This window comes from Arvicola amphibius, chromosome 9 (genome assembly GCF_903992535.2).
Source record: "Arvicola amphibius chromosome 9, mArvAmp1.2, whole genome shotgun sequence".
Lineage (NCBI taxonomy): Eukaryota > Metazoa > Chordata > Mammalia > Rodentia > Cricetidae > Arvicola > Arvicola amphibius.
Genome location: NC_052055.2, coordinates 1,499,924 through 1,527,221, shown reverse-complemented (window position 1 = coordinate 1,527,221; position 27,298 = coordinate 1,499,924). Strand labels below are relative to the sequence as shown.

The 27,298-nt window shown below is 43.3% G+C and overlaps 1 protein-coding gene across 1 annotated transcript in view; it reads left to right on the top strand.

The window, feature by feature from the left end:
- Positions 1 to 27,298, top strand: part of Nipal2 (NIPA like domain containing 2) — an 81,340-nt gene that overhangs the window by 12,949 nt on the left and 41,093 nt on the right. Inside the window, exons 2-3 of the mRNA XM_038343427.1 lie at positions 10,554 to 10,622; positions 14,122 to 14,293. Coding sequence (XP_038199355.1) covers positions 10,554 to 10,622; positions 14,122 to 14,293 — 241 coding nt within the window. The remainder of the gene's footprint in view (positions 1 to 10,553; positions 10,623 to 14,121; positions 14,294 to 27,298) is intronic.

The window sequence follows — 27,298 nt, the reverse complement described above, 5'->3', positions numbered from 1 at the left end:
GTTGCTGAGTAAATCCCAAATAGATGTCTGACCGAATGAGTAACACCTGACGCCGGCTTCCTCGCGCTTTCTGTCTCCCGTATCTCTGATCTTCTGTCGGATCGTTTTCACCTCACATCCTCTCCCTCGTCACGTCCTGTGTTTTCCTCAAGCTGTGTCTACATGTGGTTTGAAGTTGGGCCGTGGTTTTATTTTTCTCCTTAACATCTTTTCTTGTTTCGACCAGCTTCCTTTTCGTTTCTTTTCTTGTTATCTCCCCTTTAAACTCATATTTTTAAGTGAACCCATATTCTTAATTTCATTGAGCCTGCAAAGCAGCTTTTTTTTTAAAAAAAAAAATTAGTTTCAAATTTTTCAAACAGATAAAACAGTAAAAAGAAATAGTGCAGTAAACACTGTGTCCCTCACCCAGAGAATGCTAACGATGTGAAGTACTAATTAGTCCTCTGTGTGTGCAGATACAGATATTTCGAAACTCAGCGGCACGTACAGTTACCGCCTAGATGCTCACAGATGTAGATGCAGCTCCGGGAATCTGGATGGCCTCCTTTCCCTTCCAGGAATGTTGGAGCTGGGCTGGGTGTCTACCTAGTTACCAGGCAAACCCCAAATCCGCTCCAGCTCATTTCTCAGAGTTTACTGTGGCCTAAGGAAAGCAGACAGTGCATTTCTCAGCCACAACCCCCACTGCCCTTTACATCATCCCTGCAGTATTTTGTTGGCCTAAATCACTGAGTGTGGCTTATCATTGATATCGAAAGTACATCACATGTCCAGGTCAGGCATGTTTTACTGCTTAGAATGGGAGGCAGCATTATTACCATCAGGAGTCGGCTGTAATTCTTTCTGTGTTCAAAATCAGCTCTGGATCTGGGTCCTTTTCAGTCACACACTGGCTCCATATTGGTCTGATTCTGAGTATGTTTTGAAGGTAGAGCCAAGAATATGGCTGAGTTCAAAGTCAGGGCTGGGACAGACTTTAATTCTACACATTCCTGCGTTATCACATCCCATCTCCATCTGGACAGACCGGCCCACTTAGGGAGTACAGGTCGGTAACACGAGAATGCGGGTCACTGTTAAATATTTAAAGAACATTCTGGCGCCAAAATAAAAAAAAAAAAAGAAAGAAAGAAAGGAAAAGAAAGAAAAAAAAGAGTAGGATTGTTACTTCAAATAAAATTAAAACCCAGTAATAGTTATTAGTGCTGATATTTTGAACTTCGTTCTTGATGAGGTGTTTGCTACGGCTGCCACCATCTGTTTGCCGAGACATTTCTGGAACTGCCAGAAAAGAAGCCGCAATGGCAACAACACTGTACCGTTAAAAGTCGGAGCTTCCTCTTGTGTTTCCGGCCTGTGCTTGCAACTCCATTACTAAGACACGAAATAACCTTTTCACCTATGATTGTCTTTGCTTTATTTCATTTTCCCTGAGATAAAGAAACAAAATTTCTGCTAATGTAAAAGAAAATGGGGAGTACTGATTTCACCAGCCAAAAGGTCACCTGTGTGAGTCCATTGAAGGTGACGTAGACTGAACCTGCGCTCCTTAGGCCAAGGAGAAGGAAGCTGCATGACTCGGCGTGAACCACTGACCTTCGCTGATTCTCTGTCTTTATCACGAGTTTCAGTAAACTAGCGAGGGCAAAGTGGGGTGGAAGGGAGTGGGTGGGAGCCTTGGCCGCCACTATTTCTAATATTAGAAAGTAGATGACGTTTCAAATAAATAATGATGAAGACATATTAATAATTGGATAAATTTTGTCAGGGCCCACTCACAATAAGAAAATGAAGTTCCTGGTTGCAACTAAGGATTTTATAGTCATTAAATCACATTTCTCAGAATTAATCTACTCAGAATTAAAGGCATTTACAGGTGGTTGCTATAAGTTATCTCTTGATCTTGATGGTCACTAAAACCAGGTTCTTCTACATTGTTTTAAGTGCGAATGCCCTCCCAAATAACTCAGTGTGAGTGTTGGTAAGCCTGTAACTATTAACAAAATACCCAAGGTAATTAACTTATGGAAGAAAAGGTGTATTCCCCCTCATGGTCTTAAAGCCCCAGTTGGGGTCTGGAAAACCCACTGCTTTTCCAACATTGTCAGGAAGCCACAGGGCAATGGTGGGGTATAGGCGGAAGCTGCTTGTTCAGAGGCTACTTGTTCATTCCCGGCTGCCCAGACCTGAAATTATTACACAGAAACTATATTAACTGCATCACTGCTTGACCTATTAGCTTATGATTCTTTTTTTTTTTTTTTTTTTTTTTTGGTTTTTCGAGACAGGGTTTCCCTGTAGTTTCTAGAGCCTGTTCTGGAACTAGCTCTTGTAGACCAGGCTGGCCTCAAACTCAGAGATCCGCCTGCCTCTGCCTCCCGAGTGCTGGGATTAAAGGCGTGCGCCACCACCGCCCGGCTTAGTTTATGATTCTTATAACTAAGTCTTACATCTTAAATTAACCCATTTCTATTATTCTATGTTTTACCACGAGGCTCATGGTTTACCAGTAAGGTTTCTGGGGGCATCTATCTCCTTTGGTAGCTACATGGTGGCTCTCTGACTCCGCCTACTCACATCAGAGTCTCACATCAGAGGTGCACAGGGTGCCACAAACTGATCACTACATAACTGGAGAATGAGAGAGATGAGGTGGAGGAACTGGGGCCCTATGGTCCTTTTTCAGGGAATCCCCTCAATGACCGAAGACCTTCCCGTAAGGCCCCTCCCTCCAAAGGCCCACAGCACCCCAAAAGAGTCCACACTGAGAACCAAAAACTTTGGCGTAAGTCCTTTGGGAGACAATAAGCATCAAACCACGGTAGCCATTAGTGGGGAGTTACTCTACCTTATCGTTCAAATGTGAAGAGCTCCCCCACAAGCTCAGGTGTCCCCAGCTGGTAGCACCATTTGGAGAGGTCATAGGACCTCTGGGATGTGGAGTCTGCCTGGGGGATAAAGGCCATGGGGGTAGCTCTTAGACTTCCCTGTCTGCCTCCAGCTCTGGCTGGGTGTGTGCTTCCTCCTCTGGTTGAGGGACTCTGCCACACACTCTCAGCACAATGGGGTCCCCTCTCCATCCCCAACATGATGAGCTGACTCACTAACCTGAGGTTACTTACAGACTGTGGATGATCCAAAAACAGCTACATCAGTGCAGAGTCCCGCCATCAATGATATCCCATGGAAGCTAAGCCACGGAATCCCACTTTCAATTAACCTTTTGCTTCTTATAGACTCTGGCATGTATCTCTCAATATGGAGAAAGACAGGCAGAATGGAGTAGGGCAATGGCTGAAAACCAATGGGAAGGTCCTGTGACACTTGGAATGTCCACAGCTCTACTATCACTGATCTATTAGAGCTAGCTGTCACTGCTGTTCTGCTTATTTTGTTGCCATGGCTACTGAATCTAAGTAACCTCCATTCCAAGATGGCAATGGGATTCATATGGTATCCCGAAGGAAAAAGCCATCCTAGAACAATATTATAAGTGAACTAGACATTGTTCAAAGTGAACAGGGAGATGCATGTGTTCTACTCAAATGCTACATGTAAGGTACTTGAGTAGCCATGGAAAATATTCGCCCACAGATACCGAATTCTCATCACCATGACAAAATCCCTGACAAGTGCCATAAGAGAAGAGAACATTTATTTTGGCTGTCAGATGAGGGGATCGGTCCATCCTCATGGGTCAGCTGCTGTCCATAGCAGCAGGAGGCTACTCGCTCATAGCTCAGCAGATCAAGAAACAGAGAAGAGAGAACGCCAGTGCTCAGTTGGCTTTCTCCTTTTCTCTGTTTTATTCAGTTCAGGTCCCCATCCCACGAGATGGTACCATGTATGTTCAACACAGGTCTTTCCCCTTACGTAATTCTCTTTGGAGACATCCTCACAGACACGTGGATGGATGTTTCATTAATACCCTAGGTCTGCCTGTCTTCCTTCCTTTCTTCCTTCCTGTCTTCCTGTCTTCCTTCCTTCCTCCCTTCCTTCCTTAATATGTATGAATATGTATGACTGTTTTGCACACACACATACATGTCCTGGCACATACATATGTGATGCCCACAGAAGCCCTCTTGGATCCCCTGTAAGTGGAGTTACAGATAGCTCTGGGCTGCCATGTTGATGCAAGTGCTTTTGACCCCTGAGCCATTTCTCCAGTCCCTTTAGTCTTGTCTTAATATAATTCAGTTGCCAATCAAAATTAACCATCACAAATCCATCTCTTAGCACCATAACTTTAAACCATAACGTTCCACTTCTGGCCCCTAAAGTCTTATGTGCATCCCGTAATGCAAAAAGCCTTTAGTTTAGGTCTAAAAGTTTCCCAGGTCTTAACAGTTGTAACAAGGCTCAAAAGCTCACATTTAAGGTTTGCTCTGAGACTCAGAGTAATCTGTGCACTGCAAGCCCCGCAAAAATGAAAATACAGCTTACATACTTCCAACATATAGTGGCACTAAGAGAACATCTCCCTTCCCAGAGCAAGGAATGGGTGGGACCAAAGCAAGACTGAAACCCAGCGAACAGAGAGGGGGGGATTTTAGGTTAGCAAAACTACCCAGTAGATTCTATAATGGCGGACGTGTATTGTTATTGAAAGTGGCGTGGTTGTTGGCTCTGAAAGGAGTCGACACATAATTATCATTCTGGAAGTGGCTTTGACAGGTGGAGGGGTTCAGACCAATGTCAGGCCCTGAGTCAGAAGAGCATTACAAAAGGGAGCAGTATCTATTGGAAACGGCACAGTGGGCCTTAAAGAGAAGAGGCTCCCTTTAAAAATGAAGAGGGGCTTCATTAAAGGAATGGCTTAAAGCGTCATAAATAAATAGAGTGGGCAGGGTGACGGGGGAGAGGGAACAGAGAAAGGAGCCATTTGGGGCTTGTCTGACTTGTGTAAGTTGGTAGAGGGAGCTGGCAGGATGCTTTATACCATGCAGTTAGGTTTGAAATAACATAACTCATGAGGAGAATGGAGGAGCTAGGTACTGGTTAAGGGCATAAATTATGAGCATACAATCCACAGCACAGAATAGCTCATAGTATCTCAGGGAGAGATCTGCAGGGTGGAGGCCTAATTTCTTCAGGCTGTGGTATCTGGCCTCTTAGGGTGAGTTTAAAAAGACAGTAGTATGATCTAACACATTTGCTGAAACCCATGAAAGGTTAACAACACCAAAAAAAAAATCACCACAACAAAAACATGAATTTGGATGATAATGTGTTAGATTCATGAAATATAACAGATGTACCATTTTGTAGAGGATGATGTTGATGATGGGGAAAATATACATTTTACTGGAGTAGGGGGCCCACGCGAGAGCTTTGTGGCTTCTGCTCAATTTTCTTTGTGTACCTAAAGCTTCTAAAAATAAATTTTATTTAAAAAGTAATTGCCATGACTAATTGAAGGATACACAAGCCAAGCAGAACTAGGCAATATCGTCGTAGTAACCAGCAGCATATAAGATAGCAGAGAACAGATTGCAGCTAAACTAAGTGCAAGCTTCAGTGATGCTACATAGGATGAGAACATTGATGGAGTTCAGAATGTGTGTCAAGAGCACATGATGGCTTTGTGGAGAAACTGGATTACTCAGACACTGCCACTCTGCAAAGCAGTCTGGCAGTTCCTGGCCAAGCTAAAAATGGGCTCACCACACAACCCAGCAATTACATTTTTGGGCATTTATCCCAGAAAAATTAAGACTTATTTTCGTAAAGAATTTATACATGAACATTCATAGCAGCTTTATTTATAACAGCTCTAAACTGGAAACTATACACACGTCGCTCAACAAGTGAACAGTTAAACAAACTGTGGTGCACACACACCAAAGAACGCTACTCAACCATTAGAGGAGCGAGCATTGACACACGTCCTTGGGCAAAGCTGGACATTATGCTCAATGAACAAAAGCCAATTTCAAAAGTATACATACTTCGTGACTCCGCTTGCATAACACTTGTGAAATAATATTAAAATGGGGAATGGATTCATGGTTGCTGTGGGGGAGGCACAGGCAGGAGAAAGACTTGTTTCTCTGTAAAGGGTAACAGAAGGGTCTGATGGTGAGTATATTCCTTGTGGGGTTGCAGAGCCCACAAGTACGTGCATGCATAGCTGATAAAAGGCCAATTTATGCCTCTTTTTTTTTCCCTTTTCTCCCCAGAAGAAAAAAAAAAAAGGCCAATTTATTGGATATTTTATTCTAGTTGTGTAAGATGTTACATGAGGATGCATTGGTCTTACCTGTAGAATTCTTTGCAGCCTACTATATGAATCTACAATCACTTCAAGATGAATTTTTAACTAATTGCTAAAGGAGTAACATAAGACTGAGATGGGAGCATGGGGAGTGCTGGTTGTGACTGACCTGCACGAAGCCTTGGGTTCTGTCCTCATGTCACATAAACTGAGCTGGTGAAACACTGCTCTATTACCAGCGCCCAGGAGGGGGAGGAAGGAGAATCAAGGGTATCATCAGCTGCATAGTGCATTCAAGGGCAGCCTGGTTTCCATGAGACCCTGTCTCTAAAGGGGAGGTAGCAAGCAGAATTAGTAACTGCCTGAGCAGGAGAGTAAGGAGAAAAGAGAAAAAAAAAAAACTCAGCCAAAATATAATTTCAGTTACATGAAAGAATTAAGCTCCAGAGATCTACTGTATAACATGGTGACTGTTGCAAGTCATAGTGTGTAAAATACTAAAAGAGTGGATGTAAACTGTCCTCACACCAAGGTGTATGTATCTTTTTCATATGTTAATTAAGGAGGTCCTCACCACCAAGATGTATGTATGTTTTTCATATGTCAATTAAGTAGGTTTGGTGACTTTACAATTTAGCTCAGACTTATTATTAACTAGCTCTTACAACTTAAATTAACCCATAATTCTTGTCTATGTTTAGCCATGTGTCTTGGTAACATTGCTCAGCGAGGCATTCTCATCTTGCTTCCTCTCTGTCTGGGTGGCAACTGCAGACTGAGCCTTACCTCTTCCCAGAATTCTCCTAGTCTGGTCACTCCACTTATACTTCCTGCCTGGCTACTGGCCAATCAGCGTTTTATTAACCCAATATGAATGACAAATCTATACAGGGTACAAAAGCATTATTCAACAGCACTTCCCCTTTTATCTTTTCAAACCAAGAACTCTGACTCTAATCTCCTTTATTTCTTTTCAGAGTAGATTCAATAATCTACCCTTTACTGTAACAAATAGAAATTCCATGTTTTTGAAAAGCTGTCAAACTGATTGTATCACTTTGCCTTCCTACCAGTAATATGTAAAAGTCTTCCTCGATCTCCTTGTTAACACTCATTGTCTCATTTCTGTTTGTAGTCATCTTGTTTGGTGTGCAGCAGAACAGCATTGTGGTTTCGATTTGTAGTCTTCTTTGGAAAGACCTGCTCCTATCTTGTGCATTTTTGTCTTATTGTTGAATTGTGGGCGTTTTTAAGCAATTTCCTGACTATCAAGCCCTACTCACATAAGAATTTATAAATATTTCCTTCTATTCTGTTGTTTGCCTCTTCAATGTGTTGATAGAGTTACTGTCAGATTTTGATTTGAGGGTTGGGCTTATAGCTCTGAGTATTTGCCTAGCAGATAAAAGGAAACAGGGATGGTCACCAGCACCAAAAAAAAAAACAACAAAAACAACAAAGTTTCTCTCTTGATGAAGTCCAACCTGTGTATATTTTGTATTATATAGTAGGAGATCTTGGTGTCACATCCAAGAAACTTTTGCCAAATCTGGTCACCAATTTTAAAACTCGCAGCCTGGTGTCTTTTGAATGGTTTATTGAATGATTTAAAGGATTTTGGAGTTGGTTATTTCTCTTCAGCAATTTATTTTTATAGCTATGGAAGATTTTCATAATTATACATTCAATGCCAACTTGCTTTTGATTCTCCATTTTCCTAATTATTGCCAAATGCATTCAATTGTAAGTAAAAACCATGGAAATAGTACATCGTATTGTGATATAAGCATTCCCCATGAACAATGGTGAGCAAAATCACTGCCAAGTGCCTTTATTAGGAACAAAATCTGAACTGATTAGAAACCATATTATATATCAACTTTAAAATGAGTTTTCAACTTTTCTGCTTCATTTTTTAAATACAAAATTTTACTTTGGCTTGGCTAACAGAGCTCTGAAACTTCAAAGACACTTTGTGTCTCAGAAGGAGGTCTTGTGATTGTGATGCTCACTTGAAATTCAAGTAGTTCTTCATGGAATCTGAAGCTCGCTGAAAGTTACATTCTGTAGACTAAGAGAAGCTCTCTCCACCATTGCTAGTTTATACTTATGAATTTTACACATGTGCCCGGATGACAGTATCAAGTACATCTGTGTGTATGTGAGTTTGCGTGTAGTGTATGCATGTTTACATGCTTGTGTGCAAATACGCATATATATGTGTGCAGGCCACATGGAAGCCAGATGCAGACCTCAGTGTCTCCCTCAATGGTTCTCTCTCTCTCTCTCTCTCTCTCTCTCTCTCTCTCTCTCTCTCTCTCTCGCTCTCTCTCCCCTCTCTCTCTCCCTCTCTCTCTCTCTCTCTCTCTCTCTCTCTCTGTGTGTGTGTGTGTGTGTGCGCGTGCGTGCATGAGTGCCCGTGCCACTATGCATGTTTGGAAGACAAAGGACAACTCAGGGGGAGGGATTGTCTTGCCTTCTACCTTCCTGAAGCGGGGTCCCTCTTGTTGATTCTGCCTTGCAGCTCACTCCCGACCAGCTGGCCCTCAAGCTCTGGTCAATCCTCCTGCCTCCACCTCTCAGCTCAGGGTAGGAGTGCTGGAAGCACAACACAAATCACTGCATCTGATTTTTACGTGGTTCCAGAAATGTCACTCTAGTCACAGGGTGTGAATTGTTACCAGTTACGTTCACTGAGCCCGCACCTGATCCTCCCCACCTTATTTTTCGTGAGAGGGTCTCCTACTTAACCTGGGGTTTACGTGATTTGTCTGGACTGTCTGGCCAGTGAGTTCCAGGACCCACCTATCTCTCCCCTGCAGTGTGGGGGTTAAAGACGTGCGCCACTACCCTAGCTTTTATGTGGGTGCTGGGGTTGAAACTCAGCCCTCACGTTCACAGCAATTACTTCACCCACTGAGCCATCTCAGCAGCCCACACAGAATCGTCTTAAAGAAATCATTTTAACATTATTAAATAATTCTTAATATATCCGTGATAAATATTTGAGCAATATGAAGAACTTCTTTTTTTAACCTTTCTGGTTTTTATTTAAACTGTTATCTACTTTTCAAGTGTTTACTAATCCCCCAGCTTTGAGGAGTAGATTCTTTAGAATGCTCAGTGGAAACCTGAGACTTGGTTCTCCTACCTCGGAGAATTTGCCCTCTCTTTGTAGAGTCTAATGGCACACATGATGATATTAAAGAAGAAATAGCGTTTACCACGAAGGGTCTGCGTTAAGGTGGTCTGAGATGCTCTAGACCGCCACGGGCCAGGAGGGTGAAGTCTCGTTGGAGAGAGCTGATGGAGAACAGCACCTCAATGAATCCAGTGTTCTACCTGGGTGGGGTGTGCCACTTACCAGAGGCAGAGAAGTGTGTTTCGAGCAGCTGAATGGTTCAGGTGAGGACAGCTGTGGGGGCTGGCAGAGCTGGCATCGGTGACGTAGTCAACTGCTGAGAAACACTGTAGACAGTGACCAGAGGAGAAGTGGGAGATGCATTCTATCTAGTGGGACACTTTCGAGGTGAAGGGTTCCTCCTTTTCACTAGGCCAGGAAAGTGAACCAAATTGTCAAGACCACCCAAGCAGAGAAGAGCAGATCTGTGCCCCCAGCTTTCCTTTGACTTTGCGTCCCGTGATCTTCTTCCTACCACAGCCCTTCTGGGTGTATTAAGACAAAACAAAATGAACCAAACAGTTATGTCGAAGCATCTCAATGGGCAGCAAGACCCTGAGGCTGTTTATTGAATGAGACAGACAAATGCCTAGAAAATCTAGTAAAGGACTCACTTCTTTCTTTTCCAAAATAGGATCTCACTGTGTAGGCTCAGGCGAACCTTAGGACCCTCTTGTGTACGCCTCCCACCTCTGCCTCCTTAGTGCTCAGATTATGGGCATGAGCTGCCACACGTGCTATGACCTAATGGTTGTATTCATTATTGTGTTTGTGTGTGGTATATGTGTGTGTGATGTGAGCATGCATGGGCCGCACACGTGTTGAGGTCGGAGGACAGCTTTCAGGAGTTGGGTCTCTCTTTTCACTGTGGGTTCTATGGTTCAAAGCCAGGTTGTTGAATTGTGCGACACATGTTCCTACCCACTGAGCCATCTCATTGGCCCTGACCAAGCTATTTTCAAAAACCAGCATTTGGTGATGTTCTCACTTTAATCAAATATTATTCCCAGGGCAGGTTTGGCAAATGTCAGGGAAGCAAAACTGAGCAGATGAGTAAATCAATTAATACAAAAGCAAACCCCTGCAGCACCGCCAAATATCTTTCAAGTACTATTTCTAAAAGCCATTTAAAGAAAATGCTTCCTTTTACAGGTTCACCTTTTTGGAGTGTTGCTGGCTATTTTAGGAAACCTGGTTATCAGCATTTCCCTAAATATCCAGGTAAGAAAAACTCAACTTTTCTGCCTGAAGCTCGACCTGGGAATGTAGTGTGCCTGTCACCGGTAGGTAATTCTGCTTTGCAGCTCTTCCAGCTATTCAAAAAAGAAGAAGAAAAATAATGAAACACTATATTTTTTGATCTCGCTATGTAGACCAAAGGTCTTGAAGCTCGGAGGACATACAGTAAAAACTTCAACTAAATTAGAGACCTGAGAGAACCCCTGTTGCTAAACTAAAAACTGAATGAAATCTGAATTTTAAGCCAAACTGTGAATTCAATCTAAATTTTAAATCATCTAGTAAGTCAGTTTGAAATAGAATCAAACCAATCTAGTTTCTAAAGCTACCGAACTAAAATAGGTCTTAATATCAAAATACCTCCTTGAATGTTATATAACTTTATGTAAAACTTTAGTAGACCATAGCCTACTATAATTGTTAGTAATGTCTAAGAAATGTATTTATTCCTGAAAAATATGGAAATAAATCATGTTTTGCTTTGCTGAGACCCATCATTGTGACAAAGCACCCAAGAAAAATGTACTAGCAAAGGAAAATATTTATTTTGGCACTTTGTCCCTTTCTGCTTGACTTGAGGCAGTCAGTACATTATGGCTGGAACACACAGCAGAAGAGACCTATTCACCTACTGTGGCCAGGAAGCAGGGTCAGGTGGAGGGGGCATTAGGAAAGGTTACAATGCTCCCACTGACAGACGTTTCTGTCCCACCCAGTTCCATAGCTGTTCAGTCCCAGAGAAAAACACAAAGGCTTACATTAATTATAAACTGGTTGGCCTACTAGCTCTGGCTTCTTATTAATTAGCTCTTATATCTTACATTAACCCATAATTCTTGTCTGTGTTAGCCACGTGACTTGGTACCTTTTATCAGTGAGGCGTTCTCATCTTGCTTCCTCTGCGTCTGGGTGACAACTGCAGACTGAGACTTTCCTCTTCCCAGAATTCTCCTGTACATGTTGAATTAATCCAGCAGCATTTATAATCAAATGTTTTTTAGCAGCTGTTGCTCCTTCCTCAGCAGTCAAACAATTCGAAGACAATACAATAACATACAGTATCCAGATTCTCTGTGTATTTTCCATTTTTATGTGCCTTTATTTTAAATACTATTTCTTTCATTTTTATTTTTTAATTTTTGTTGTTTTAAGACAGGGTTTCTCTGTGTATCTTTGACTATCCTGGAACTCACTCTGTAGACCAGTCTTGTCTCAAACTCACAGAGATCTGCCTGCCTCTGCCTCCCAAGTATTGGGATTAAAGATGTGTGCCACCACACCCAACTACTCTATTTCTTTTTGAAAGGACTTTCTCTATCCTTTTTCTCTTCTCTCCCAAGCCTATGCATATTTTTAAACACACTGTAAACCGTTTAGAGGTTTTTTTTTTGTCTGAATCTATCTTTACTGTATATCTCTTTTTTTGACCACATGAGGCTTTAATTTGCTAAGCGATGTGGCTAGGATTAAAGTCGTGGCTTTAACAGCTGGATCCACCCAATCCCTTAGCTTTCTGAAAGTCTAACTTCAAGGCAGAGGTACTGGCCAGAGTCATGTTTATTGCCACAGCACTACGGAGTTTCAGGGTCCCTGCTACCACCAAGAAACATACTGTTGGCTATTCATAAACACAATTTAAGTATTTGGTGGTGGGATTTCTTAAAACAGCTGCAAGGTTTTTGCAGCTAAAACTGAGTCAGAAAGCCTCTCTTAAATGAGACGCACTTGCCTCTAGAAAAAAAGAGCCCACCCGAGAAAATGCTGCTACCAAGAAGCCATGCTTAACTCTGTTCTTTTGTGTCTAGAATTACTTCCCAAGCCCTCTCGGGTTTATGTGGATGTAGTTGCCCCAAGCTGGGCACCAGATGTAGGCAATTACAATAAAGTAGTCCCACACTAGCTCAGAATGGAGTATAATAAAGGGTTCTTTCTTTAGGGGTAGACCCACAGATCAACAGTCCTCTGCATGATCAGGGAACAGGAACTGAATACAGCAGCCAAGAGCTTTGTGTCTGCATTTACAGTACAAGAGACCACATCCAAGTGGACTGGTATCTTAAAGGCTTTTGGCTGAAGGAGTTCCCACAGTATGCCCATATCAAGAACATGCCCTTAGTACCTAACTTCCTTCAAGTAGGTCCTATCTCTTTAAAGATCCCCATCCCCCAGTGATGGAGCCAAGCCTTTAACACAGATCATTGTGGGACATTTCAGACACAAACTATAGCATTTACACAAAAGAACTTTAGGACCAGTAAGACGGTTCCATGGGTGAAGGCATTTGCCTCCAAGCCCAATGGCCCGACCTCAACCTCTGGGACCCACATGGTGAAAGAGAGAACCAGCCCCCAAAACTGTGCTCTGACCTCAGCATGTACTCTGTGGCCTGCTAATTCACAATTGAGCTTTTTTTCTTTTAAATGTTCCATGTTTTCTTCTAAACCTCTAATTACTTTGTAAGATGACCTGGACCAGTCCACTAGTCTGTTCAGTTATCATGTGTCCAGTTATCATAAAATCTAGGGAAAACATTTTAATTGAGTTTCTCGGGATTCATAGGTTTGCTTCATTTGCAGTGCTGGGAGATGACACCCATGGCCTTGGTGCAGGCTCATGAGTGCACTATCCTGGGCTGTACCTCCAGCATGATGCATTTATGTTTTAAATACAAAGAACTATTCAAAACCAGATATGAATGAATCCACCTGCAGCACATGCCCAGCAACTTGCATCCTGCCCAGCTATATTAATTGTGGTAGATGCTTCAACCCATACATCTGAATCCCTTCTAAAATACACTCTCTCCCTAATACTTCACTGCTTTTAATCTTGTAATGTTTTTCTTTGGGATCTGGAACTACTTTAAATTCTAAAAAGAAGGAGGAGGAGGAGGAGGGAGGAGGAGAGGAGGAGGAGGAGGACTCTCTTCTTCCTCGTCTAACCTCTTCTCCTCCGCCTCCTCCTCCTCCTCACTCCGCCTCCTCCGTCCTCCCTCCCTTACGACGCACACCAGAAGACAAAAAACCCAGCAACTATCTCAGCCTAGTGCTCTAAGACGCTCCTCACGTACAGACTTATCTTCAGATAGTGAAGAGGATACACATTTTACAGAGTTGTGAGGGGGGGAAAACCGAGTGTGCTTACACAAAGACCCCTAGACTACAAAATGCTGTAGAAATATGCTTCTTCTTGGGACAAACAGAAAGTCATAAGAGTCAGCAAATAATTAGAAAGCTCTGGTGTAAATGAGATCTAAACTTCCCAAGTAAGTGGGACTTGATAGTACACACCTTTAGTCCTAGCACTTAGGAGGCAGAGACAGAGGGATCACTGAGAGTTTGAGGCCAGCCTGCTCTACCGGTGAATACCAAGCCAACCAGGGATACACAGTGAGAACCTGCCTCAAAAAATAAAATAAAAATTGACAGCAAGTTTTAATTGGATAGAAATGACTTCTATTTACATTCTGTTTTGCTTCCAGAAATACTCTCATCTTCATTTGGCCCAGAAGGAGCACCCAAAGCCGTACTTTAAGAGTGCACTGTGGTGGAGTGGTGTCCTGCTGATGGCCATAGGAGAGACAGGCAATTTTGCAGCCTACGGCGTTGCTCCCATCACTCTGATTGCACCCTTGGGATGTATGTCAGTCACAGGTAGGCCATTTGCCCCTGTTTTACAATTAACATGTTCATAAATTATAGTTGGTAACACAGAAAAATGTCTTATTCCCGCTTTTCTGAGTATGTTAGCATAGGATCGCAGCTCTAGTCTCTGTTATGCCCTTCCATGCCACACGCTGGCCACACGGAAATATTCATTCCATAGCTATACATTTACATGTAAGGCCATGTTCTCAACATCTGAGTCTGAAGAAGTTAAAAGTCATTTTAGAAGTTATACTGTGTCTTGGATCACTAATGGATTATCTAAAAACATTTATAAGCAACTGTATTTTATTTTTATGCTAAACGGATAGTATAGATAATTGAGTCACTGTTGTCTGATCCTGAATCATAGTTTTGCCTCTCTTTGGCATTAAAAATTAATTATGAGTTATTCTGCATTACCATAAGAATGTACAGTTTTATAATAATGTCACAATTATCCACTCACAACTAAGTCCATTTAGAGATGAGTAAAATGACATATTTTAAAGAGCAAAAATCACTGCTAACAAGGATAAATTCTATAACAAGCCTTGTTTAACATTAGTTTAAAAAATCTTTTTATTCTTTATCTGCTGCTATGGGAACAGCATATTTCTAAATGTCTGTGAATGCAGAATCTTCATTGAAGTAGAAACGACTTGAAAGTTGTTGAGAATGACTGGATCAAGGGCATCATGTGGTCATATAGCCCAAGTTTAATATTTCTCTAAAATGTGAGGTGGTCCTCTCAGGGAAGTACAGCTTAAATTGAAAGAATGTATATACAGACAGAATTCCATTTTATTTTGGAAGCCTCTCCTTTAACTTTTCAAATTTTTAAGATTGCATCATAATAGATATTTTATAAGAAATACTTATTTTATTTCCTTGAAATTGTTGAAGCCCCATATTGAGGCCTGGGGAAATGGCTGCATGGGAGAGAGTGCATGCCTGCTTCACAAACATGAGAACTGAGTCTGGACCCCCAGCGCCCATGTAAAAGCCGGACAAAGTAGCACTTGTCTGTAAGCTCAAAACAGCAGGTGGGACTCACTGGCCAAACCATGAACTCCGGGTCCAGTGAGGGACTTTGTCTCAAGAAAACATGATGGACAGTAACAGAGAAGGAAGGATGCCCGGCACTGTCCTCGGGCCTCTCCACACATACACACAGGGTGGCACTCACACATGTGTGCAAACACATGCATACTACATATCTGCATACACATACAAAAAGTCCACATACCGATACCACCCTGCGGAGACAAAATTTATACAGTCATTTACCGTTTTTAACATCCCAATAAAATAAGTAAGTTGGGCATGTGTTCTATTTTATTGCATATAATACATCCACAGATGTTCTAGATGTTTTCCTTCTCAATATCTGAGAAATAACAGCTAAGAGTTTTTATTGGGTTGTCAACGTGGGACAGAGGGGCTTTCTGTTCTCTTCAGGTTGTGCATTATTCGGCTTTGCTCTTGTTTCTGTTTTATGCTCTTTCCATGAAATGTCCGAGGAAAGAGTGTGTGGGCAGCGTCAGTGGCTACCCGGAGGAGGGTCGTGCGCACCGTATCTATTGTATTGGCTCTGCTTACCTCATGTTCTCCTAGCTCTTGGGAAAACGTCGTAGTAGAGAGTCAGTAAGAGATGAATTGGGCAGTGATGCCCTGCGAAGACGGTTCACGGAGCTGTGACTCTGCTGTCATCGCACTTGCCCGAAGCTCTCATTAATAACTAGGAACTCACGTTTTCTGCCCTGTCGCTTAGCGTGTCCCCCTCACCAAGTCCCCCGATGTACCTTGATCGCTCTGCCTGCACATGTGAGCTTTTCACACAGATGTAGGCAAGTGTTCTTTGTAGGCTCTTAGCCTCAGTTAATGCTCCTACTGCTCATCGGGGCTGTCTGCAGACATCCACAAGCTCTCCCAATGCAGATCGGCCCTGGCGGGTGAAGAACACCCACAGGCCCACAGGGTACCTTGCAGGCATTGTTATGATGAGCAAATATTTGGTGAAGAAAAGGAGAGAAGGTAAAGCAAAACAGTTCGTGCGCTGTGGAAAGAGGCAGAACTGAAGAAGCAAAGGCAATGAGAAACAGGCTAACGTAGGTGGGTGGCCTGCACTGCCACTCAGGGCCATGGTGATGTCCTGGCCCAGACTGCTGCTAAAAGCCATCTCTGGATTTGTGGTCTGTTTGCAAATGAGGTCTGTGTTGATGTCCATGGCCTGTGTTACCATTGGGGACCATGAGGGACATGCATGGTGAAGTCAGAGGGCTATGCTGAACTGGCTCCGCTCCTTGCTCCTCTCTGGTCCTGGAAGAACTGGCTCTGCCCCACTCAGGAGAGCCAGCTCAGTGGCCTAGGCACTGGAGAGCTGGTCTAACCCCTTATGGGAGAGCTGGCCCTGCATTCAGGATAGCTATCCCCTCCCCTCACCGTGGAACCTGTTGGCTTGGCACAGGAGAACTGGCTCTGCCCATCACCGAGGGGGGTGGTCCCAGCTCAGCCACTGAGGACCCATACCCAGGGCTTTGAGTTGGCTCACCCCAACATCTATCTGTCTATGATCTGTGGAGCACACGAAAAGACTGGTCCTATGGAACCACAGCCACAGGATCGCCATCACTCAGGGCAATGGCAGATTATCTGAGAGGAGTTTCAGTGAGGGTCCAGTACTGATGGTACACCAGAAGCCAGAGGCCCTGAACCAGACCAAAAACTCATTGCTATGGACATTTGCAAGTAAAGCTCTTTGGACAAAAGGGTCCACTGTGCCATACACAGCAGCTCCCAAAGCCACGATGACAAATGAGCATGTGATGGAGAGGCGGGAAAAACAGAGGAGGGAAGTGGAGGTTTTTGTTTATTTTGTTTTCCTTTGGGAGGGAACCCGTAAAGGTAGAGGCACTGGGAAATGAGTGGGGTTGAAGTGGGTGATATGAATTCTTTAGGAATTCCCAAAGAATCAACCAAAAAAATATGTTAAGAAAAACACTATCCAAAGAAATGAGTTTATACACAATGAGTAAATCATGTGAAATCAGCAAATGAAATGAGGAAAGCACTTACACATACACACAACCTCCACCACCACCACCACCACCACAACAACAACAAGTGAGCTTACAGCCTCAGGTACAAATCATCTCCTCCTCTCCAGCATTCACACACAGCAATGCACGCTCATAAACGTTGTTCCACAGCTCTCTGGAGCAGCAGGGAAGTGTGGAAGGTGGGGCCCAGGATGCTAGAGCCTTCCAGTGCGGTGCCGGAGGGAAACGATTCTGAAAACAAATGGTTGTGTCTGTAGACAGGCAAGAAGGCGCTCTACACTTCTCTCTGCTGACATTGTCTCACCTTCTCTTGTTGGAAACTTTAGAAAATGAAACTTCCCTTTGAATTTGAAAAAAATATAACATGCTATAATTTTGCATGGCTATTACATATTTTACTATTTTTCTTCTGTCTCTTGCTTTTAAGTGTGTGTGTGTGTGTGTGTGTGTGTGTGTGTGTGTGTGTGTGTGTGTGTGTGGAGAGAGAGAGAGAGAGCGAAGAGAAAGTGTTTGAAAGAATTTGGTGCATTTAGAACTACATCCCTGGAAGGAAGAACTGACTTCTGCAGGCTGTTCTCTGACTGCCACACTTATACAAATATATACACGTGTAGAAAGTTTTATAAAGAAGTCAATAATCCTAGAGGTATCTGAGTTTGGGAGTAGAATGTTCCATGGGGCTTGAGCAATTGTATATCATCTTCAGAGGAAGACCAGTGAATACATCTCCAGAACCCAGTGGCCAGAGGCGCTTTTATGAGGAGAACCTTAGATACAATAGTTTCTGCAGAACACCCCTAAGCCTTCTGCTAAGCAGCAGAGATTAGCCGTGGGAAGAGCCCGAAGCTCTGGTGGGCTCTGTAGCTCCAGCAATGAGCGTCGGATTCTTTGTATCATTTTCACTCACCATAGACAATGGTGCCTAAAGCTTATTCTGACTGAAAATGTGGCTGTGCTGCAGTGTAATTAATTCTAGATGGTGATTCGTTTTGTTTTTCTCTTAGGAAGCTCATGGGCTTCTAATTTCCTCAGAGCTAGGCTGACTAGTGTTCCAGGACACCAGCCAGTAGGACGGTCATGAGAACAGCTCTGGGTCACACTGCCTGGTGGGATCCCACGCCTGCCCCTGGCCGGCTCTGCCCATCCTTATGCACGCAGTTTAAACCATTTTTATGCCTCAGAACACTAATCTGTAAAATGGTGGTAAAAATAGTTGCTGTTTCAGGGGTGACTGTGAAGACTCGCGTAAGCTCAATGGTGCAGACTGTTTGACATGCAGCCCTGGCTATTGTCACTGTGCACATAATGATCATTATTGTCACACAGAAACAAAGTACAGTATTTTTCATAATGGAGCTTGTTCCTTGCTTTAAAATGGATGAGCCATTTTGGGAAGGCTTTGCTTTGTTCTTATCCATGCAGTGGTTAATTTGCATGGAGCGGAAAGTAGAATCGTTCATCCATGAAGCAGCAATTACTCTCCAACTCCTCCACGTTGTCCTCATGAACATTTCCAAATAAACCAAGGCAAAGCACAATCTATAAAACAGGCACAGGGCCCTGTATGGTAGTGCACACCCCTAATCAGCATCCAGGAGGCTGAGGCAGGAGGACTGCCACTAGCTCAAGGCCAGCCTGAGCCATGTAGTAAGAACCAGGCCAGCCATGACTACACACGAAGAGTCTGTCTTTAAAAGCCACCCCTTCCCAAGACTCAGGAACCATCTTGGAAGAGGGAGCAGAAGGATGTTAAGAGCCAATTGTTAGGGAGAACCGGAGTAAACCCATGTAAAATGGCATGTTTCAGACATGATGGCACTGCCCACTGGTGAAGTTACAGCAGCTGTGGCTGCCTTCCTAAAATCAAGCCAGTCAACACTCCAGTGTGGCAGGGAGGGTAGGGAGGGGGGCTCATAGCTCCCACCCCTAACTGAGGCACTGTTGATAGCTGATGGCGGAGTCAGTTTGCTTTAAGAATGTGGCCTCAGCTAGGTCCACGATCTTCTCTGGATGGCCCCACACCCAGTAGTATATGGGCAGCACAGACTGGACCTGATGAATTATTTAGAAAGAAAAGAGGACACAAAGCTGTCAGGCGTGGTGAGGAGGTGGGGCGGGTCTGGGATGGCATGGGAAGAAATATAATCTCACTATATTGTAAGAAATCCTCAACTCACAAAGTAAAAATATATTTAAAAAAACAAAAAAGCAAAGCAAAAAAATCATGGTGGGAAGAAAAGGAGGAGGGAGGATGGGAGGGAGGGAGGAAGGGAATTTATCACCATGAAGAAGACATTGCCTCTAAGTGTGTGGTCTACCTCCTCCTGCTCTCCCGTGAGCAGTTCTGTTTCCTGTACGTTAATTCGGGCAGAAGGACACACTCATCTTCGTCTCCAACTATGACTGGACTGTGTATTTTTTTTACAAGCTATTGTTTACCAGAAATCCATTAAAAAGACATGCTAGATAGTAGCTGGTACAATAGCTCAATCAGGAGATGAGCTCAATATCCTGAGCCCCACTTAGAAAGGAAGGGAGAGCAAGAGGGAAGGAGAAAGGCAGGCAGGCAGGCAAGCTTGCTCAGCAGGGCGGTGCCTTTGTAATGTCTGGAGGAAGAGACAGGTTGATCCCTGGGGCCAGCTGGCCAGCCTAGCCTACTTGGTGACTTCCAGGCTGGTGAGGAACTCTGACTCAGAGAAAAGGTGGGAGGTGCCTAAAATATGACACCTGTGGGAGGGAGGGAGGGAAGGAGGGAAGGAGGGAGGGAGGGAAAGAAGGAAGGAAGAAAGCAAGAAAGGAAAGAAGGAAGGAAGGAAGGAAAGGGAAGAGAAAGGAAAGGAAGGGAAGGAAAGAGAGGAGAGGAGAGGAGGAGAGGGGAGGGGAGGGGAGGGGAGGAGAGGAGAGAATAGGAAAGAGAAGAGATATACCGTGGAATTTTAATGATTTTTGACATGCCAATCCTTTTAGTCTGGGTATCCCTTCTTCCTCAGGAGGCCTTTCCTGTCTTCTAGACTGAGCTAAGCAATCTTCACATTCCACACAGAGCCACTTCCCATTTGCATGATGGAATTTTGTGAATTAGAAAAAGATGACCCCTCCATGTGATATTTTATTTCTGTCCATCTGTGAATTTTCATGGCCATCCTGAGAAATACATCTGGAGTCTCAGTGTGCTGATCAACATATACAACTGCACAGTTGTGCACAATGGCCTGACCAACCCTGGCCCTTCAGCGCTACTCCACATGCTCACAATGACCCAAGTGTCTGCTTCACCATCCAACGTGAGACCCTGGGGAGTGTATGTCGCATTGCTTACCATCCAAGAGAGCCTGACACAAGAAACTCCTACAGCACAGCCTGCAGAACTGGTCTGGGTTTGAATACTGATGAAAAGGGCATATGTGCTTTAAAAAATTCAATTCCTATTTTTTTATTTTAAGGTTTAATTTATAAGGGGGAGGGGTGTATATGTGCCTACAGAGGTATAGACATCAGACCCTTGAAACTGGAGTTACAGGTGATTGTGAAGACACACCCCCAACACACACACACGGATACACCCAAATGGGTTCTAAGAACAGAGCTCGGGTCTTCTGTAAGAACATCATATACTCTTACCTGCCATTCACCACTTGAAGGTTTCAGTTTCTGATGCTGTACAATGACTAGTCAGTTCACTGCAAGACACTCAAGAATATTCACTCCCGTGAAGGCTAGGAAGTTCCTAAGCTTATCCCGGAGGGGATGAGTAAGACCCTTCATGCATCTACGAAATACTTCATTGCTGTCCACTTCATACCTCCATAACTAAGTTCTATGCTATATGTAAATATTTAGAGATAGTTAAAAATAAGGAAGTTACCTACAATCCGGAAGCTGAGGTTATATGGAATTGGGGAGATTCAGAGGGAACCTCACTCAGTATAATCCAACTTCTTGTAGGGGGATAAGCAGCAGAGTTTGGAAGGAGACTGATTCCGGGCTCCAGAGAGGGAGTGGGTAGGAGGCACGGATGCTACTTTTCAATTCCATGCTTAGGAGCACACTGACTTCTGGCCTAGAAGATAGACTTTTTGACAATGTACATATTGATGATGCTTCCAGTGATACACTGTTAAAGGTGAGAAATGGATACTGAGTGACTGTCTGCCATGTCAAGTGCTGTGTGAGATACACAAACAGACCACCGCTCCTAGTCATGGCTAAGGTGAACGGAGGGAAGGGATGGATTGAATTCAGAAAGAATTAGATGAGAGCAAATACTCGGAGTTTCGTATTGAACAAACATTTAGTAGCAGCAAGCTCTCACTGGCCACAGAATAATTTCCTCAGAAATTAAAACCAATCATCACCCAGGTGCCCAACTGATTTGGGTTAAGGCTGGGAGCTGATAATCCACTGAGAGGGCCACAGAGTCGAGCCTGAGCCTGTGCTCTTCCTCACTCCCCTAATCAGATAGCTGTCGTAACTCATCAAAGCCCTTGACCTGTGTGGGATATCATTTGTTTCACGTGTTTCCCTGGTTCTGCTGAGAAACCCTCAGGGAACTGTCTGCACCCATTTGGGGATGGTCAGACTGCAACATGTAAGCCCTACTGGGGTCTTGAAATTCCAGAGCAGTCAAGTCAAGCAGAAACTTCAGTCTCCAAGATTTTTATTAGAAACAAACGAGAGGAAACGCAGGCAGACCAATGAGAAAGTGACATGTAGTGTTGTATAAGCCTTGATGCCACGGAGTCTCTGTCCTTTGGAGCAACAGTGTCAACGTGATCAGCTCTCCACACTCCTATGCCCTTGGTGGATGCCGTGACAACATTTCACATGGATATTGGTTTCAGTGCTTGAAATATACAGAAAATACCTCTTTTCCACCTGGCTTGTATTTTTTCCTCAGTACATTTCTCCCCAACCCAACTTATATAAACCGTGTGGACTAAAACTCTTGACGTTTTAATTTTATGTCTGCTCATACACTCTCAAGAAAAATGCATTGCGGAATCTAAAGCTTTACTTGAAACCTCTTTTTCACCCATCCTTTTTATTTTTTGAGAATACAAACTATTTCTAGACAAATTGCTCATGATGAAGTAATAGGCTATTAAATTTATAATGCAGAATTAACATTGTCAGTGATGGTATTTTTACCTTTTTATTTTTTTTATTTTTAGAGTCTTTTCAGGTCTAATGCATGCCAAGAACAATGTAGCAAAGAAAGGATTACTGTTAATCCAGGTAATTTCCTCATCTAGAATTATGCAAATCACCATCTGAGCAATTGTTAGTTAGTCTTTGTTATAAAGTATCTCGACACGTTCAGCCCCGCCAGCATAGATGACAGGACAACCTTGCTCTGCATAGGAAATTGCTTCTCAGACTGTGCATCCTCGGAGCCTCCCATCCTAACTCCCTGTCGTACATTGCAATCGACTACTTTTCCCCCAAGTTTTACAGCTAGAGGTGATGATAATTACAGAAGAGAGCCTCGGTGTGGCTCGAGCCACAGGGCCCGAGAGCACACTCACTGTGTCCACAGGTATGAGGCCTGATTGTGGCTGACAGGGAAGTGTTTGGTGGTTTGTTTTCCACCAGTGCAATAAAGCCGCCATTTAGTGGCCAGAAACCACAAGCCAGACATTGACTCTCTAGGTTCTGTTTGTAGCATTATCATGTAGATACATTCTTTTCCTGCAGACTTTGAGGTATTTTTAACAAAGAATTTTTTTCTTTTTTTACTGTTCTTGCCTTCCGCTTCCCATATTATCAACATACAGTATCCCCTAAGTTCATAGAAGTGAAAACAATAAGTTGAATGTCCTGAAAATGAAAATTGATGCATATATGTCTGTATACCACAAAGGAACCTGGAGGCTGAGAGGTCAGAGTTCATAGCAGGAGTGATAGATGTTGTGAGCCACCAGGTGGAAGCTGGGAACTGCACCCAGGTCCTCTGCAAGAGCAGCAAGTGCTCTTAACCACTGAGCCATCTCCCCAGGCACTCACTTATCTATTATTGCAAAAACACAGAGATCTGACTCTGCCTTTGAGGCTGTGAATGAAGGTTTGTGCTTAATTGCAGAAATAAACCCAAGTCAAACATTGTATAACTGTCCCTCTCTGCCTCTGTCTCTCTTCCTCCCTCCACTCCCGCTCCTGACTTTTTATGAACCTCAGAACACAAATCTTGACCACATTCCACGAAATAACTCTTCCATAGTAACAGCCCGTCTTGTGCTGAGCCTTGTGTGCTGAGTGATGTCAGAGAAGAGAACACAGGTGAAGGTAGGGGCTGATTTCTCCATAAATCAGGAAGAACAGGGAAGCCAGCAGCAGTTCAGGGTGCATACCTACTTCTGAGACTGGCTGAAGCCACCAAAAATGTGCTTGGCGCTTATCTGTTTTTATTAGAACTGTAAATCAGAATGAGTGTGTGTGTGCATGTGAGTTCGTGTGTGTGTGTGTGTGTGAGTATCTGGGTTGTCTCATGTCAACCTTGGGCAGAATGAATGTCTATTCTGATTACTAACCTGAGTGACTCATGATGGTCAAAAGAAAACAAATGACTCACAGACAAATTTTAAATTGTTCATTATCGCCTGACCAAAGAACACTGGAATTTCAAGGTTAAGGAAATACATAAACTGCCCTTGGATATGCAATTTTGATTATTAGAAGATTTTATATCATTCCTCCTTATGGACAATACCCTTGATCAAGACTTTTGCCCCACTATAGCTCCTATAAAAAGTTTATATCTTGGCACAGTTTCTCATTTTAAAGTTAATTTTTATAATTAGATTACATTTTTAATTAATGAACAATAATTGTATATTTTGTATAAAGTACAAGGTGATGTTTTGTAGAAAGATCAAGTCAGATAGTTAACATAGCTGTCAGTTCACCAATCTATTTTGTTAAGAACATTTAAAATCTAACCATTTAAAAATACGCAGTAATATTATTAATTGCGATCACTACATTATGCTAAAATATATTCCTCCTAGCTCATGGGAATATTGTGCCTGTGGTGTAACCTCTGATGGATTTTAAACAGACGCCGTGACTATTGTGATTCTAGCCTGTCTCCGCAGTCTCCCTGTGACACTGGGCAGTGAGCTCACCCTCTTTGGCTCCATTCTTCTTCAGTTATAAAGTATAGCAACGCCTGTCTCCCGGGAATAACTACCCCATGCAGAATTCTCCATAGCATAGATGCCACTGGGCTGGAGAAACGGCTCAGGTCCTCTCGCAGAGGACCCAAGTTCAGTTTCCAAAACCCACACTGGGCAAGTCACAACCATTGCCTGTAATTCCAGCTCCAGGGGAATCCAATACCTCTGGTGTCCAAGGGCATCTTTAACCATGTGCGCATACCCACACACAGACACATGCATACACATGTACATGTATACATAATTTAAAATATTAAAAATAAATCTTTACCAAGAAGAATAACCAACATTATTGACTGCATATTTTATATCATAATCATGTAAAGAACAATTTTCTATTTTTAAAATAGTACAATATGATTTTTTCTTATCATTATAATTTTCCAACATATAATTTTCCAACATTTTTTTTTTTTTGCTGACTGATACTCTGTCCATTCCTGCTGAGTCTTTAGACTATTCTAGTTTTCTACAATGGAATAGTAATTTTGTAATGATAGGTTTAGACTCTCTCCAGTTTTTGTTTTTTTAATTGCTACCTTAAGACAGATTCCCAGATGCAGATCAAAGAATCTGAGCAGTTCAGTGTTCAGGAGATGATCATGAGATCACACATGCCATCAATCCCCAACAGCAGCCACTATGCAGCAGGGTAACAATCCACTGCTTCCAGTCAGCAGTGAGCCGCACGGCCTCACCTTTCTATTCTGACTGCTGAAGCTGGACTTTGCCTTGTGCTTTGTGAATGTCTGTATTTGTGGCCACCTGTTTACTGCTAAAAGGCTGAGTTTCTTTTCCTCCCTGTGAGTGCTCCTAACTGTCTGTTAATAAGGGAAGGATGGTGTATGCAGATACCTGCTCCTGGTACTCTCCGCCCTGCCTTCACCCGCAGACCCCAGTTATCACAGAAAACAGATCCCTGTCTCTTGGCTCATATATGTGGAGCCACCTTTAAAACTCACAAAAGGCCTGGCTTCATCCGTGTGCTCTTAAAGCCCTGGGCAATTGCATGTGCAGAGTGGGCCCCTGGCAACCACATGCTTCATCTCCACCAGCCTGAGATGAGAGATTGTGTTAGTTTGGGTGCTGCTCCAAGCTTGTCCCACCCTCCCTCCTTGGCACAGCACCCTGCTACCTTCTGCAGCCCCAGCCCAGAGTTCCCCAAGGAGACTTCTAGTTTTCACCCTCAATGACATTTTGAAAGTCATTCCAGCCAATTCCAGTTGTCTTTACAGATCTTCACGAAGCAGCCTTGCTCAAACTTCCTGAGATTTTCCTTAAGGTTAATGAAGACCGCTCAGTTTAGCTCCAGCCCCAAGATCAGGCCATCCTCTGAGCAACTGCAGTAGCATCAACCACTGTCAGTAGCTGATCAGCTTGGAGGAAAGAGGTGTCAGATTCTGCAGACATTTCCCACTGGCCAAGAACAGCAGTTAGCAGTTCATTGACTTTATTTAAACTGTAAACTCCACCTGGGAAAAACACCTGTCTGAATGGTGGCACGTTGTTAACTCTCTGACACTACTGAGTTCCTAGAAATCATATAGTCTCCTCCTTACACACACACACACACACACACACACACACACACACCATAAAGGTACCTAGCAATTAAACAGCAACCTCAATGAGCATTCTCTGTGTCTTGGACAGCGAAGAACTGGCCTAGTGTTCCTCCACCCCAGAATAAACTTGCTGAAGGAAAGCCCGAGGCTGTGGTTTAATTACACCTGGTGCAGACCTGCAGTTGTGCTGTTTACATAGTTTTTAAGATTATTGATGTTTAAATGCTCTTCCAAATTTTGAATGTTAAATTATACAGTAGGAATAAAAATATCGTGATCAGCCCTGCTCTGGTTTATTAGGCAATGGTTATTGGTTGAGCTGGGCAGGTCTCTGGTTTCAGGGATGTATGGGAGTACTTTGATCTATTTTTGCTCATTTTAAGAATTCACTACTCTACTAGGAAGTCATGCCATTAGCTGTTGTTCAAATACTGTTGGTTTTCTCAGTACAGCTCATATTTCACCCATAGCTGCATATATATGAGTTTAAAAAAATAGATTTATCATGGTAGCATGTTATTTTTATTACTTTTCTAAACAGATATCTTATCCTATGTAAAAACCTAGCAGAGGGGCTGGGGAGATGGTTCCGATCAAGAGCACCCACTAAAACAATGTAGCGAGTATAGGCTACACATCCGGAACCCCTGCTTGAGGGGTGAGGCGAGGGGACAGATCCCAGGGGCTCCACGACAGCTAGTCTAGCTGAAACAATGAGATCTAGGTTCAGTTAGAGATTCTGTCTCAACAACTATGGGCAGAGGGCTTGAGAAATGGCTCAGCAGTTCAGAGCATACACTGCACAGCCCCGATCTGGTTTTCCATTACCTACATCAGGCAGCTCACAACCGCCTGTGACTCTGGCCGGCTTCAAGTGAGCTGACATCACTGCTGTCTGCAGGCATTGCCCTCATGTGGACACACCCACATAAAATCACACGCGTGCATGCACACACTCACACCCGCGTGCACGCACGCGCACACACACACACACACACGGGTGATTTAAAATGAAATGAATATTTTTTTAAAATATGGTGGAAAATGATAGCGGAAAGAACCCAACATCAGCCCCTCTGGTCTCTACATGCGCAGACAAGAGTAACACCACACACACACACACACACAACTTTCTAGAAAAATTTCATGTTTCCTTAAAACAGGTAAATGGATAAGTATAGAAGTGCATTCAGATTCCAAATTCCTTTAGTGAGG